Genomic DNA, 17,930 nt, shown 5'->3' with positions numbered 1-17,930 from the left:
CCTTTATGAAAGAATTTAAACTAATGATCTCCAAACTTTATTCATTACATACCCATGTTGGTATGTTTATTTATCTACTATTTTTACAATATGATTTACAATATCATATTATTAAAATAATATCTATATAACAAAAAATAGAACATAAAAGGATGAAAAGAATTTAAAATTTGTTTTCATTATTTATGGTACAAATTTTTTTGTCTTCACAAAAATTGACTATTTTTAATGAAATATAATTGAATATGCTTCATTATTTCTTAGGATCTTATTTTAACACTTTGTGATATAGAGATTCAAAGAGCTACTTCTAAGATCAGTTTGCATACTTGACTTTTAATAGTTGTCATAGAAAGAGATGCCTCACAACAAGAATTTAAATTTTTTAAAACTTTCACTTAGAACTCCAAAATAAGCAGATATTTTTTCTAATTTATGAAAACAGATCTGATTTCAGCAGAACAATCATGAGATCATCTCTGCACTGACACACTTGGTTTGATATTCTCCTTAAATTCCACCCCACAGACTTATTCATTTTGTATTAAATTAGATAATTCATAAATCCATTTAAAACATTCAAATTACAGTACTGTGCAACACTCAGAAAGCGAAGAAATCATTCTTCCTTGAGGATACTGCAAGTACCAAACGACTACCTGACACATAGAGAAAGGGAGCAATGGGTAAATAACCAGTACACAGTGCTAAGTATAAATGTCCCACTGTTTTTTAGATTAAAAGGTAAATATAAACAGAAGTTCCAGTATTTTCCTCCTGCACTTGATCATTATTTTGTGCATCATCCCACTTTGGAGACTAGTTTAGACTATTTAAAGGTCATGGGAAGTCACTAAAGCAGGGAAAGTGACAGAATCATTTTAACAAAAGGCACTGGAGATGAGCAAAACTGGAGGCTACCGTAAAAAGATAATGGTGTCCTTGATTGGTGCACTGGCACTGGAGACATGCAGGAAATAAACTCCACAAATCTTGGTAAATGACTGGATGTAGGTGAGGTAGCAAAACAAACAAACAAACAAAAAAATCAAGGGTCATAAACAACGTCCAGACTGCTCACTTGAGCAAGAGTGGATTTGGTTGCCAACTACTGAAATCCACCAGGTTTCACAAGTTTACTTTTGAACAGGCCAAGTTTAGAATGCTTCGGAAATATCTAAAAGCAGGTATTTAAAAGTTATTGGTTATACAGGTATACAGCATATGTATTGATAGTAACTGAAGTCATCGGAATGATGGAAATTTCTGGCACAAATACACAGAACAAAAAGAGAATAAAGTTTAAGATAGAGAGCTGAATAACACCAACACTAAAGAATAGGTACAAGAAAGGAAGAACTGCAAATAAGACTGGGAAACACCAGCAAAGTGGGAGGAAGAAAATCAAGAGAGTAAGGTACCACTGAAGCCATACCATACTACAGAAGAGCATTAGAATCATTTTTAAAGACCTCTTTTCGCTTAAAAAAAAATTCAATTATCTGCACCAACCACAAGCTTATTCAAGTAGAAACTACAATGCTGACAACTACAAACAAAAACCTAGAAATATGGAGTCCCTTAATAGCTTTATTAAAATAGTATTTCAAAAAGTTTAACCTATTAACAATTTAAAAATCCTTCATATTAGGCTTGTCAATACATAAATGATACTATTATACAAGTTCAAAACAAGGAGTAAGTACTGAAAAACAAAATCTGTGCTTTATCTCCATTATGTATTTGGTTTGTAAGGAATAGTCATAATTGTATTATTTGACCTTTTGCCAAATTTAGCTCTATTTATTCTAAAAACAGAAATGTTTTTAACCTATTTTGAGGGCCGGATATGTGCAGTGCAAAATATCCAGAATAAAAGATTGTTTCATTAACTCCAAAAAGTCTGTAATGTTCTACTCAGGAATGTTAACACAAATCTCTAGTACGATTTCAAAAAGAAGCCCCCTCTGCCCTTCGCTATAAAGATATTAACTCTAATGTTCAGAAAAGGGAAAAGAATAAACGGTATCATCAAAGATAAACAGCACCCTTTACTGGAAGTTTTACCCCTCTGGGAATTTTCACATCTTCTGTGGAAAGACTAGGAGATGCTGTGTTGGGGGAAAAAACCAGTTATTCTAAAACTATCCTGAGAACAAGACTGGCAGCATTATGAGATTACAGCTGGAGGAATTTTCCACCAAAACAGATATTTTAAAGCTCAGCAATTAGAAGAAATACAAGACTCATGAGTAAAATCCTCCTTTTAGAATGAATATCAAATATTTAGAAGTATTAGATAAGTCATGTAATTCCTAAATAACCAATAAGTACATGATTAGCCTCCACAATTTTAATAGGCTCCACTCCCTTATTCTCCACACCCCCACCACTCCCACTCCTCAAACAGCCCCTCACTCCCTTAGCTCTTCTCTCTCCTTCCTTCACACACACAGCAACAACTCAAAATCTAAATCAACTCTCAGACTCTTTATGAAAATTGTGATACATATTCACCGTAGGAAACAAACATAAATCAAAATTTCCAGTAATCCCACCAGTCCAGAGATAACTGCCAATACATTTTACAACAAACTAGTTCTCAACCTTTTCAGATCACAGATCCCTTTGAAAAATCTGATAAAAAATACAGGTCTCCCAGATAAGTAAGTTATATTCTTTTACACAGATTTTTAGCAGTTCCTCAATAGATTTCAAGTTAAGCACATTTATATAGATTACGATAGACTTCATTTTGTATCATACTCTTTGTAAAACCCTCTCCCTCTCCTCATTTAACATCAATAGGTAATAATTTTCCGATATAATTAACATTTTTCTACAGCATCTACCCTAACTACAGCATCTAACCTATCTCATTGTTAGAAATCTTGAAAACATGAATGAAAGAAGTTAGACACAAAAGGCCACTTATTGTATAATTCCATTTATATGAAATACCTAGCATAGGCAAATCTATAGACAGAAAACGGAGTACTGGGTGCTAAGGACTGGGGTGACGGGAAGAACGGGGATTGACTGTTTAACGCACATGAGGTTTCCCTTTTTTTGGTTGGGGGAATTTTGGAACCAGATAGTGGTGATGCGTGTAGAACACCGTGAATGTACTGTGAACTGCTGAATTGCACACTTTCAAAGGATGAATTTTATGATATCTGAATTACATCTCAATAAAGTTCCTTAAAAAAGAGAATAAATATGGAATAAGATGGTAGCTTTAGTGGTTAATTTCCAAGGAAATATAATACATAAAATGCACTAAAAAAATAAAATTATACCAAATATTATTACATAATTTCTCTTTCACGATTATGAAGATACTTCAGATCTTCTTGGACTTCAAGATCATAAGAACAAAACTATTTCCCGATACTGTATTACAGTAAAAACAAAGTAAAGATAGCTGAGTAGAATCAGTGAAATCCAGGGCTACATATGTAGTAGTTACTTTTCAAAAAAACGCCTATGTTAAACAGAAAAAATTCAATTACTGGTAACTTCCAGTTACTTGGAGTCAAAATAAGCTAAATCAAACTCTGAATCAAACATTCTACATTTCACTCATACTAGACAAAGTAATGTAACCATGAGCTAAAGTAACATATGCTGACAAAAATCAGTCAATTAATAAACTGCCTGATCTCACAAAAGCTGTTCAACTTCACCGTGCCTCAGTTTCCTCATTTGTGAAATGGTGATAATAAAACATGTCCATCAGGCTATTGGGGAATTAACTGGATTATTATATATGGAAAGTACTTTGAATAGTGTCTGGTACATGATAAATACTATATAAATCTTAGCTAATATTTACAACATAGAAAAAAGTTCACAAATCTACAAGGGAAAGATTCAGTCAAAATGTACCAGTATCTCAATCACTTTTAAATTATCATTTTGTGACTTTTATGTCCATTTGCAAAATCCATTAACCAGAAGAGCCACAGCTACTGTGTGCTTTTACAGCATCTGGGAAAATATAGAATATGCTAATATAGAAATAAGAGATCTTGAGAAGAAACAGATTTCTTTAGAAAAGGTCTCATATAGCCCAAGAGTGGTTTCTCTTCAACTACTGGGAGATACATTCGGTATGCTATAGTCTAGAATTCTTATCTTTAAAGAATTTGGCTGACTTTTTTGGTTTGACTCCTGACCAAAAAACCAAGGAAGTTTCTTGTGGTTCTCAAAACACATATGCAATCAAACAAGAACTACTGGTTTTAAAACAATGGTTATAAAGAAAGTTCATTCAGAAAAAAGTTAGTTGTGTTACAACATCTTAAATCTGCACGAAAATTCTGTTTCTAAATAAATTACTTTTCAAACTTAAACAGGTTCTATTCAATTTCCTATGAAAGAGCTTAAGAATCAAATGACAACTAAAGGGTTGAACTTTTCTGCATATTAGTGCAAAAACAACAGATTTGAGATCATTCAAGATAGGGTATCTTTTAAAAGTGATCCTTCTCTTTTTTCCCACAATAAGTGAAGTGTCAAAAGGAGGGTTATCTGAAACCAGAGACCACATGTGGGGAAGGCTGTGGCTCATACTGAGGAAAGCTGGTAAATATTTGAGGTGTGCGTTTCGTGTATTCCTCTGTGTCTCGTTGAGCCGGGTATAGTTTTCTGTGTTTAGCCAATGTTTCTCATGAACAAAACTGGGCATAAGCAAACGCAAAATTTGTGTTTATGGTCAAACTCTTCCCTAATCTATCAATTGGGACAAATTCAAGTTTTCAAAACACGTGTTACAGCAGAACTGACTTTGGAAGAGCATGTTGGCCCTTAAGGAAAGGAATCATAGTCACATTTATCCAAATAAAGAATGCAGAAATTACTGATCCCCAAAGCAGTTATAGTGAGGGTCCCTGGTATACTTATGCTATACTTCACTGAAAAGGAGAAAAGTAGAGATCGCTTAGTTCATACCAACCTTCTTTACACAACTTAACACAAAAGTTGAAGATACCTGTATCACATTAACTAAGGAGCACATCAGAATGGGAACACGTACATCCATTATGCTCACAGCTACACAATAAAAAGCCTAGAAAAATAAGGTGGAAGTAAAACATAAAAATAATGTTAACAGTGATTGACTTGGTTGGTAGGATTATGAGTGGGTTTTTCTAATCCAAATCTTCAATCGCGAGGATTGATTTTAAAATAAAGAAAATAATTTTTAAGTTGTATAAAAATTCTACCCTAATCATTTTTCAGTAACTGCAAAAAATTTTAAGGGCAGAAAGGTCTTGATAAAGCTACATGAATTCTAGTTACAGAAGTACAATAACAACATGAAACATTACAGATGTGAAATAAGATTTTGCACCTACATTTTAGCTAAGATGTTAATTCTTTCTAACATTCATATCCTGATGTGTCCATGCTCTTTATAAAAACAAATACTTGTAACATTTCCTCTCTTAACTGATTTCTGCTCAGAAGGAATGTGGCACCAAAGCCTTATTCATCATTTTGGAAAGGAGGTGCCTGCATAGCTGCCTAATGGGGCTGTTGGTAGGTAATGCATGCGAAGGTGGTTTGTGCACCATTAAAAGCGATATAAATGTAACTTATTAATGCTACTGGAGGGAAGGATGACTTAGAAGCACTTAGGACTTCCATATGTTACTTAATAAAATAAACAAAACTGTATTAAATATATTTGTAAAAACAAAAGAACCAGTTACTTTCTATGTGAGAATGATAAAACTTAATATTTGTCTTAACTAGCTTTCTATGTTTTTTAATCGGTGCCATTCCTGATGGTTGAATTACACACTGCAATAAGAGTGGTCAATTACACATCCTGGTTAATCTCGCCCTTTGCAAGTCGTTCAGCACTGTCTTGCTTTCTGCTTTTTTTAAGTTTATGGTTTTATTTAGAAATCATATCAAGTATGGTATCTACAGACAAAAATCTAACAATCTGTCTTGCTTTTTAAAAAATTTTAATCAATGCACTATAAACTTAAGTAAACATTCTATCAAGAAAATTACACATTGAAAAAAACCCCACAAATATATGACAATGATCCTTCTTTCCTACACCTAGAGTTTCAGAAACTTCCTGAGCCCCACCTCCAAACAGATCTCTAAAGTTATTTAAATAGTTTTAAAAAGGAAATCAATGAATATATGAGATGTTCTAAACAAGAGTCAAGTCAATAAAATAGAGCACATCTCGTGAGTGCTTAACAGACTCAATGCTCAAAAAGAACATTCCTGATATGTGTAAGAAAAATTACATATTTAATTCCTAACTTATAAAAGCACACATACAAACTAGTCTTGTGGGTGCTTATACCCTCTAGTAACTTTTTAAGAGTTTGTCTGGCTGTAAATACAAGTTATTTGGTTTACTTAAAATATTTTCTAATGTGATGTCAAATTTCTATCCTTTAGCCCATTCCTCCTCTTCTCCATCCCCATTAGTCAGCAGACACCCTCACCACAAATCATTCATTTTCTAGTCACTGCTACAACTTGCTGACAGGTTAATGAAAGTAATGAACAGGTTAATGAAAGAATGATGTACAAGAGAACAAATTCTTCTAGATAAGGAATTGATAATTTCAGATACAGATTCTCTCTCTTTTTTTTTTTAGTGTTCTTTTTCTTCTTTTCAGATAGTATTCAAACTATGAGTTGTGAGTCAGTGAATAATGACTAGGAACTTAAAAAGAATTTTTTTATAACAGTATTAAACAGGGCCAAACCTTTGAAAGCTGAAGAGTAACAAACCACACGCTCTAGGCTATGAAAATAAACAAAGTACAAGTATATGAACAGATCACAAGTAAAACAATGGTCTAACAAGCTTTAAAACAAAAACCAGAGGAGACCAATTTTCTCTCTGATTTAACACAATGATATGCAAATAAAGCTTCTGATCAGGATTCATAAGAAAATTATTCCCCGCTGGATTCTGGTTAAAGAATACAAATCTGAAAAGTGCCAGTCATAATTTAAGGTTTATTATTTAATAAGAACTAAATACATATGATCGATACAACAAAAACTTGATAAGTCACTGAAATTTATCTTCATTCCCCAAACCAAGACCCGATGATAAAAACTTTTTTGGTTTGAGAATGTGGCCTGGAAATAGAACAAATCAAAGCTATTTGATTGGCAACGATTTCTGGCAAAACAAAGAAAATTCTTCCTAGTTTAAACTATTCATGTTAAGAAAATAATTACCAAGCAATGTACAACTGTCAGAAGCTTAAAAGAATCACAGGGTTCATTATACCTGAATCAAAATTACTCAGAAATGAAAATAAAAGCAGTAGCAAACACATTGAGGGTTCACCAGAAATGGTTTCAGACCTCTTTATTCAATTGTTGATTATCTTGGCCTCCTTATCTCTTTCAACCACTAATAGATATTATGGCCCATGGTAAAAATTAAAAATTGAATTTTATTTATATATAATTTAGTATTAAAATTGGAGCTGCTCTTAATGTTTTATTTTATTTTTATTTTTATTTTTTTTAAAGATTTTATTTTTTTCCTTTTTCTCCCCAAAGCCCCCCAGTACACAGTTGTGTATTCTTCGTTGTGGGTCCTTCTAGTTGTGGCATGTGGGACGCTGCCTCAGCGTGGTTTGATGAGCAGTGCCATGTCCGCGCCCAGGATTCGAACCAACGAAACACTGGGCCGCCTGCAGCGGAGCGCGCGAACTTAACCACTCGGCCACGGGGTCGGCCCCTTAATGTTTTATTTTAGATAGACTACAATAACCAAAACTTTTAACCAAATATTTTAAGCTTTATAACATACAAATAGATGAAAAGGAAAGGTTTTCTATGTACGAATCTAGGCCGATGGTCTTGTGAAAGCCTGCAGGTTCTGGAGTCAGGCTGCCTAAGTCCAAACCTAGATTCTGCTGTTGGCCTGCTCTGTAACCCAGGGAAATTCTTCTTCCTCTTTAACCCCACTTTGCTCATCTATGAAATGAAAGTAAATATTGTACTCACTGTACCTCCCTATAAGACAACTGTGAGAATTAAATGAGATCTCTATGTAAAGCAGCCTGGTCATTACAAACACTTGGTAAGATTTACCATTATTCTCTATTAGCACAAATATGACCACATCTTCTGAAACTTTTACGGCTTCAACAGGGAAGAAGAAAGCTAATATCCCAGGTATCTCCATTAAACAACTTCTTATACCTAATTCTGATTTTCTTACTAGGTGTGCAAAGACACTCAAACACATTTTCTGGTAAAAGCGTCACCCGTGTAGAGGTGGTGGTATGGTCTGAATGTTTGTGCCCCCCGAAAATTCGTATTTTGAACTCCTAACACCCAAAGTGATGGTATGAGGAGGTGGGGCTTCCGGAGGTGCTAAGGGCATCAAGGTGGAGTCTTCATGAATGGAACTGCGCTGTAATAAAAGAGACCCCACAGAGCTCCCCAGCCCCTCCCACTATGTGAGGACACAGTAAGAAGGTGTCATTCTACCACCCAGAAGAGGGACTCCACCAGAAGCTGACCACGCTGGCACTCTGCTCTCTGACTTCCAGCCTCCAGAGCTGTGAGAAATACATTTCTGTTGTCTGCAAGTTCCTCAGTCTGTGGCAGTTTGTTATAGCAGCCTGAACAGACTGAGACAGGACTAAACTATGTCCCCCACAATTCACACACTGAAGCCCTAACACCCAGTGTGATGGTACATTAGGAAGTGGCACCTGTGGGAGGGCACTGGGTTTTGAGGAGGTCGTGAGGTTGGGGCTCTCATGACAGGATTAGTGCCTTGATCAAAAAAGACACCTGAGAAACCACCCTCTCTCTCTCCACCATTTGAGGACACAGCAAGAAGGCAGCTGTCAGAAAGTCTGGAAGGAACTCTCATCAGAACCTGACCATGCTGGCACCTTGATCTTAGACTTTGCAGTCTCCTAAACTGTGAGAAAATAAAATTCTGTTTAAACCATCCTTTCTACAATGTTTTGTTATGGCAGCCCAAATACAGGTGATACACTTGAATTTTCAATGTTTAAGTACATAAGTGAAAAAGATTCTAAGTTTCTATTCTGCTAAGTTCATCAGGCCCATGCAAATTCATGGTGTGTGCAGTTTTTAAAGACTGCAGGATATGGCAAAATAAGTCATGGTCAGACAGATAGTACACTCCTGCTTACAACGTAATTTCTTTTTAAGAGCACAATACTGAGGTTTCCTATCTTTCAAAAAGCTGCTTGAAACAGTTCTAGTTAGTTAAGCCACGTTTAGACAGACATTACACTCATGTCTACAACATGCTGTCACAACTGAAGAACACTTACCTTTTGTATCTGCCTGAAACTGTTCTAGATGGCTCCTATAAAGTAAAAATAATGACTGTCAGTTTGGGTATATGTGCAAGCATGCAATTCCAGATTATATAAAACAGTTGACAGAGAATGTCTAATTTTGAAAGAAACTAATTTAGAACAACTACCATTACTTTTAAAAATTCACATTACTAGTCAGACAAAACAAGACTGTACATCTGATTTTTTCAGACAAAACCAATCACTTTTTTTAAATTATACTTTTAATTTGGAAGTATATTAAAAAGCTTGGAAAATAGACAAAGAGAGAATCATGCATCAACCAATCAGCTTAAATCCTTTCAGAAGTCAATGAGTATTAAAAAACACAACTATAAATATACACATTTGTATATATACAAGTATATATAAAGAATGCCATCATTCTTTAAAAAAGTCACAATTCACCACATACATATAATGATTGATGATTATTTTTAAAGGTAGCTAAAAAAAAAAAAGAGACAGACAAAGTACTTTTTATGCTGATTCTAAGTTATCAAAAAAAAAAAAGTGCTGCAAATCAACATTAACCATTGGGATAGGAAATTATTACCTTTTAACTAAGAGGGCAGTTATTTCTCTGTTCAGTCTTTTGATATCCCAAGCTCTCCAACAATTTTTGCAGTTTCATTTTAATATGTGGTCAAAATTAAATGAGCTTTTAAAAACTGACAACTTTTTTCTCTAGTTAATCACTAAAAGTCTCCAAGCGGAACCCTACAATTAAAGAATTTCTGATCTGGTTAAAATCAGAGAATAAGCTCACTTTATAAGATGACCAGATTCCAGAGTAAAACAGCAAATACTGGCAGCTTGGGACAATAAAGGACACGTCCATGGGGAACAGCACAGCAAACCATTTGGTCAAGAGGAAGCTTTAAGTTCCACCTCGACAGCCCCTCAGCAGCTGTGCAGCTCTGGGTAAGAGACTTAAATTCTCTCAGTCTCAGTTTCTCCAGCTCTAAAATAGGAGTGACAGCAATGTCGATTTTATCAGGTTGTTGTGGGGATTAAATAATGTAGGTGTGTAATAAAACAATTAGCACAACTCTTTTACAATAAGCTCTCAATTTAAATTTGACAGTTAAAAGGAAAACTAGGATACACAAAAAGCTTTATCAATTTTTCTAGGTGGAGCTTTAGTAAATCTGTCTTAATTATTCCAAGTCAATAAATTCCCATTACAATAGCCTAAATCACTTATTTAAATATAAATTTATCTCAATTTTTCATGTATATGTCTCATTTTCTAAGTACAATGAAAGCTTCTGGAGGAAGGAACTTCCTTCCCCTAATTTTTGATTCCTTTTCCCCCAGAAACCCCAGTTCAAACAGTATGCAATAAATATATATTATGGAAAGAGCTTCCCTAGTACTTGGTAGCTTCAGAAAAAGCAGCGCTTCGGAATTCAGCAGCTGCAGGGAGTAGCCAGGGGACAGGGTACCAGACGTGCCCTGCGTGTGAGCCTGACTCCTTCAGAGGACCACCTCTGGGGATGCCGCACTGACAGCTGGCTCAAAGGCATTTTCACCCTCCCCTGGGCATCAGCTGTTCATATAGGAGGGACAGTAACAAAAGCCCAGCAAGTACAGTCTAAAGAGTTTCTTATCTCCTTGTCATTAAAGTGGCAGCCCCTAAAGAGGCGGCAGATGAATCTTGGTACTTTGCACACCACATATGTAAACAGATCTCCTACTTATAAAAATATGAATAACTACAAAGAATATACTTCATAAAATCTAGTTTTTAAATTATTTTTGAAACCATAATAACTGGATCAAAATGTCTCATCACTGGTTATTTGGATAAAGCAGAAGGAAATAGTAAGCTTCTGTGTATCCACTCAAAGTACATTTTATTGAATGCAGATGATAATGATTTCATATGGAACTTCCCCCCTAGAGTTTCACAACAGTATTTCAACTAACATTTTATAAAAGTTCTTTTTTTTTTTCAATGAAGTTCCCTAATCTTATTCTATATGAACAAATGCTAAGGCATTTGCTTTAAATGATATCTGTCTAAATTTGCATTAGAAAAAATGCTAATGATGCCATTTGTTCCAAAACATTGTCTCTCTCTCATTTTGGTTATAATTGAAATATTTCAAAACGTGCCATCAGCTTGACCACCCAGACTACCTCTTAGTGAGATGGAGTAACCAGAACTGCTTAATGAGAACAGAATAGCCCTTGTCGGATTTCCTGATTTGAGGGTTACCAACTTATCAACTGAAATGGTATGAACAACTTGGCAATAAATAATATTTCTGAGGCTTAAAATCGGCATTTTCCCTAATACGGTAAAACTTTGACTAATACAGATTTAGAGCAGAATTTTAACAAATACAGAAATGTGAAATGGAGAGCGTTTTCAGCAACACTAATCTATAGTGGCATTACACTAATTTTATACTTTGAGCCAACTATAAATGACTGAAAGTCAGTATCAGACAAGTTCCCAGCTCACCATACTAATAGGAAGTTGTATAATATCAGTTTTCTACATTTCTTACAGCCTCTTTTTTTTAAACAATTAGTCACTTAAAACATACCTCAGTAAGTTTTATACAGTATTTACTATACAGCTAGTTTGGTGCAGTTGATAAAATTAGAACTCTAACATACTTAACATACATAACTAATATTACAATACTTAAGACTCTGAAGCAGGCAGATAACACTTAAGCTTATTATTTACTGGTAGATGAATATGGTCTTTTATTAGAATATACATCTTGTAGCTAAATGCTATTTCACAGTGATTCTAGTCATCGAATTACATTCCTTAACAACGGAGCGTTGCCCATGTTGGACAGACCACATTACCATTAGCAGCAGCAGAGACCGGGAGGGGCAGTAGCCTCCTGCTCATGTGAACTCAAAATCGACAATTACAGACGGAGTTTAAAGTGATCTCTAGACCGCTGCCAAAAAGAGAAAATGGGGCAAATCTTGAACGAGAAATATTAGATAGAAAAAAAAAGTCAACTTCTATATGCAGCAAAAGAGCCCCTTATAATTTTAAGGAGGAAAATGCTTGATGTTTCTACACATTAACATAAAATTCTATAGAAATATAAACTCCACTTTACAATGGTAAATTGAAGCTTCTATATTTCTGTGGCCACAAAACTTTCCAAGCAAAAGGTGACAACTTGATAATTACTATAACTGTTAAAAGTTGACAATTCCATTCTAAATGTGCAGAAAAAAGGAGAAATGCCAGTATCACTATAACTGCTTGTAAAAAATACAACTGCTAAGACTGAGAGTGGTCTTAAAAGTTTCAAAGACTACGTAATGGGACCTTCCAATAACCCCAAAAGCTGTTACACCACTGATTTAAAATATACTTTTCCTAAAATAATCTTCCTTGCAATGGGATCGTTTCCATTACTAACAGGATGGGGAAAGACCTACGTAGAGCTAAGAAGATGTTGGCAAAGCACTAAGTGTTTTGTGTCAGTTTAAATAAAACATTCTGCTTCATTCAAGCTTAGAATGGTCAATAAGGACATCCCATGAACATTGTCTTTACAGGTGCAGTGGCAGATCAGAACTTGTAAAGTATAAACAAATATAAAAGCATATGTGAAATAAGATCAGACAAATATATGCCCAGTAGAATATAGCAAAATAATACTGAAGGTATTCAAATAAACCAATTAGCAACAAAGCCACAGCCCTCAGTAAAATTATGGCATAAGATGCTGGACTTTTAGCCCTGAGGACTAACTTAAAATACCTATACTGATACACATAATGTAGCAAGACATGTACACTGTTGAAGATGAATGCAGAACAAAATATCTAATGTATAATTGATAAAATAACTTAGAAAATAAAAATAAAACAAGAACATCAAATTAATAAGGATTAAAAAAGGAAAAACTCATCGTTGCTCTTTCTTTCCTGGACGATTCAGTCCTAAAGCCATTAGGTGGGGCAGAGCAAGGTGTGGGGAAACACAGTGGCCCAAACCATGGTATGGGAAACCCTCATGAAAGAGAGCTGCTTGGCAGAGAGAATGAGTCCAAGCAAACTGAGGAAAGCATCAGCACAGCAGGGCACTTGGCCTGGCCTGAGAAACCAGAGCCTGAGCAGAATGAGGAGGGTGTCTACAAAGTGGGAAAAGGAAAGCAGGTTATCAGTCCTGAGGCGAGGTCAGAAAGGGAGTCCCAGGAAGGGGCATCGAGAGACAGGAGCAGGGTGCAATGGTCATCCATTCAGAAGGGTGGCCCAAAATGGGTTTTAGAGGCCCAGAAGGGAAAAGAAGGAATACTGTCCAAGAGACAGCACAGCATGGGGAATTTAAAACCCTTGCAGGGTTACAGAGAGCATCTCTGCAGAAGGATGGCCAGGGGTGACGTGCCATGGCCCAAACAGGATAAAGTGAGTGTCCACAGAGTGACAGCCTGGCCTGGAGGGGTTAAAACCCAGTCAGGTCAATGAGGAGTTCTCATGGAGAAGCAATACAGCATGAGGTCTCAGAGTCTGAGCAGGAACAAAGAAAGACCCTAGGGAAGAGCAGCCTGTCACAGGATGGCAGAAGCTAAGCAAGGTGAGGAGGTAATCCATGGAGGGGGGTGATCCAGTGTGGGGAGTCACAACTCAAGTACACTAAGGAGGGCATCCTGCAACCTCAGATGGACGCCAAGCCTGAAGAGTGAGGAGGGTGTTCATACACAGGAAGAGCCGACATGGTCGCCATAGCCTACATGTGGGGAGGGGCCTAAGTGTGGGGAAGGGGTGTCATGGGAGATAGGTTACACACAGGGGTGCTGAATAAATAAGAAAACAGATTAAGGATAATGGGAAATAGGTTTCTCAATGTTACAAAAGGGAGTTACAAATACTAGAATAAACCCTATGGTATTAGATTAGAATTGAGATATTGATATCTGATATAAATTAGTTTCAACAGATAGATACAGCTAGGTAGGCAAGCAGCAGACAGAAGGATATATATACATATGTTATCTATGTGTAGACATGCGCATATTTTGAAGGTCTGTACATAGTGATTAGGAATGGTGAGATCTCAATAACATGAACATACCTACAGCCCAGATCTTGGCTTAAAATATCATTTTCCAGGAGAGGGAATCAGGGCTCCTTAGAGAAATGGCTGCTTCCAAGGCTAGGCTAGGAAAATTAAAGATGGGCCTGTAATACCTTATTATGCCAGAAAACAAGGAAGTTTTCCAAGAATGATGGAGATGTGGCTAAGGATACAAAAACTTAAAGGGGCTCCCACTGGCCAAATCTGGGATAATTTGAATATCAAAATACATAATGATGGTGTGGTAGGCAGAATAATGATTCTCAAAGATGTCCACACGCTACTCTCTACAACCTGTGAACATATTAGGTTACATAGCAAAGGGAAATTAAGGTTACTAATCAACCACCCTAAATAGGGAGATTATCCTGGATTATCTGATGGGCCCAATGTAATCACAACTATCATTAAAAGAGGAAGAGAAAGGCAGAAGGAGGTCAGAGGGAGACAGGACTAAGAAGAAAGGTCCGAATGTGAGAAAGACTCAACCCACCGTTGCTGGTTTTGAAGGAGGAAGGGGGCCATTGGCCAAGGAATACAGGCAGTCACTAGGAGCTGGAAAAGTTATGGAAGCTGAGTCTCCCCTAGAGGCTCCAAAAAGGAATGCAGCCCTGATTTTACACCTTTGATTTTAGTCCAAGAAGACCCGTGTAAGACTTCTAACCTACAAACCATAAGATGATACACTGGTGTTAAGACGCTGACTTTGTGGTAATTTGTTACAGCTGCAATAGAAAACTAATACAGATGGTAATGGGGTACAACCCATCAAATAAAAGAGGTTACAGTGAGTCGACACAGATGTCCAGATAGATAGATAAACGGATAGAGACAGATAAAAAGTTTGATGGGGATTAAGATATCTACATGGTTCAAAGCACTTATCCACAAAACATGTATTAAGAAGTGAAGCCTTGCAAACGCCACCTTAGTCACATGACCAAAGTGATCAGCAGCAGCAATGGGACAAATTAAAATCCTGTGCCACCTGATAGAATACACAATGAGAATAATATAGCAACAATTCTGTGATATTCCTAACAAAGACATATAACCTGAATCTAATTATGAGTAAACATGAGATAACCCAAATTGAAGGACATATCACAAAATAACTGACCTATAATCTTTAAAAGTGTTAATCAAAATTAAGAGAGTTAGGCAAGGCCATAAAACTGTTTCAGATTGAAGAAAACTAAAGAGATACGGCAACTAAATGCAACTCATGATTCTGAATTGGATCCTTTTGCTATAATTTAGGACATGATTGGGACAACTGGCAAAACTTGAATGAGGTCTGAATACTGGATGCTAAGAATGCGTCCATTTTAAATTCCTATTTTAAGAGCTGTGTTGTGGTTATGCAGGAGATCTTATTTGTAGAAAACACATAGTAAAATATTGGGGGTAATAGGGCATTGGTTAGTAACTTATTCTCAAACAATTAAGGAGGAAAAAGTTCTTTGTACAGGACTTGCAACTTTTCAGTAAGCTTGAGGTTGTTTTAAGAGGAAAATCAATACATAAATCAGAGAGAAGAAACATGAAACTCATAAACGCCCTCTCACAAAATGCCAGTGACCAGATACTGATAAACATTTATCATAAGTAATTTAGGCAGTATATATCAGTAATTTTTTAAATCCTTAAAATGCTGTAAGTTTTTTGGCCCAATAAGTTTCTCTCTGGAAATCTGGCCAAAGAAAATAATTCAATATACAAAAAGTTAAATCTATACAGATGTTAACTCCAGTATTATTTACAACAGCAAAAAACTACAACAGCAAAAAATTTTAACCACTGAGGATTTCCATTAGTGGGGAATTTGTGTTAACTATTATACACATTAAAAAAAATTCTATGCCACTGAAAATAATACACAAAGAGTTTTGAATAACATGAAAAAAATGTTCACACTGCAACACCTACAAAGAACATTTTGGGAATATCATCAAAATTACAAATGCTCATTCCTTTTCACCCAGAAATTCCAGTGCTAGGATTTTATGCTACTGATTTACATACATATATATACGCAAAATAACACATATTGAAAGTTTTTCACCACCACATTGTTTCTAATAGCAAAAGATTATACATAATTTAAATTAGCATCAACAGGAATTAGAAAAATTATGGTACATCTATAAGATAGAATATTCTGCATTTGCAAAAAATAATAGGGAAGCTCTTTATGGACTATTGTGGAAATCTCTTCACAATATTAAGTGAAAAGAGCAAGAGGCACAGCAACGTGCTTAAAATCAGGAATATGTATACAGACATACAGATCCACATATAGATTTAAATGTGTTTATGGACTACCTCTGGAAGGATTTACAGGAAAACAAAGCACTACTTGCCTCAAGGACAATAATCAGGTAGCTGAGGAAGACTTTGAACCATATACCCTTTTATGCTTTGTGCATCTTTTTTAACGTGACTGCACGCTTTTGAAAAACATAAAGCTTAAAGTTTAAAATAATAAATAGTTCATAAAAATATGGAGAGTAAAGAAATAGAGCAAACTAAGTAATTTTCCCTTTCTTTACATGTTCTAATATCTTTCAATTTTCCATTGATCATGTTATTTACTTAATCAGAGAATAACAGAATACTTTAAAAATTGGCATGATCATCTAAAAAAAAATATGGTTAAATATGTGTAAAATCATAGCTAATCATGTGAAAATTTTTGGGGCCAGCCTGGTGGCGCAGTGGTTGAGTTCGCATGTTCCACTTTCACGGTCTGAGGTTCTCCAGTTCTGATCCCGGGCGCGGAGCTATGCACTGCTTGTCAGGCCATGCTGTGGCAGGTGTGCCACATATAATGTAGAGGAAGATGGGGACAGTTGTTAGTTCAGGGCCAGTGTTCCCCAGCAAAAAAGAGAGAGAGAGAGAGAGAGAGAGAGAGGGAGAGAGGGAGAGAGGGAGAGAGGGAGGAGGACTGGCAACAGATGTTGGCTCAGGGCTAATCTTCCTCAAAAAATTAATTAATTAATTAAACAAATAAAAATAAGAAAACTTTTGAATTTTCATTTTTATTACTACTACTACTCTACATTATTTGAAAAATTTAAAATACTCTAACCTTTCACAAGCATACTGCTATGCCAAATTCATATTTCCATTTTATTCTTCATTTTTTAAAGACTTATTTCACTGAATGGCTCAGATTCATAGATATTGCTAAAAAACAAAGTCTTTCTGTCCTAGTCAAAAAAGCCTTCAAACAACCAAGGATGTCAATATTGTCTCTCCCTTTTTCTTGCTCTTGAAGTTGGAGTTGTAGATCACTATCTATCCCCTATGAGTAACAGAATATGAGTGTTTAGGTGGTAACTCAGAGAGAGGTCACCCACGCAGACGGAGGAGTTCCAGTTCCCACTCCAACTTCATTCAATGAGGCAATTTGTGACCCATGGGAGAGTCTTAACCTCACTTTCATCCTGAGCACATAGCTTGGCAAAACAGACACTTGGAACCAAGGTCACCAACGAGTCACATCCTAA

General features: G+C 35.8%; 1 protein-coding gene across 1 annotated transcript in view; it reads right to left on the bottom strand.

Annotated features, from left to right (window-relative positions):
- PAWR (pro-apoptotic WT1 regulator) overlaps nt 1-17,930 on the bottom strand; it is a 103,883-nt gene that overhangs the window by 14,218 nt on the left and 71,735 nt on the right. The window contains exon 4 of the mRNA XM_046646735.1: nt 9,324-9,358. Coding sequence (XP_046502691.1) covers nt 9,324-9,358 — 35 coding nt within the window. The remainder of the gene's footprint in view (nt 1-9,323; nt 9,359-17,930) is intronic.

The sequence above is a fragment of the Equus quagga genome, chromosome 19, assembly GCF_021613505.1.
Source record: "Equus quagga isolate Etosha38 chromosome 19, UCLA_HA_Equagga_1.0, whole genome shotgun sequence".
Classification (NCBI taxonomy): domain Eukaryota; kingdom Metazoa; phylum Chordata; class Mammalia; order Perissodactyla; family Equidae; genus Equus; species Equus quagga.
This window is presented reverse-complemented; position numbering and strand designations above follow the sequence as displayed.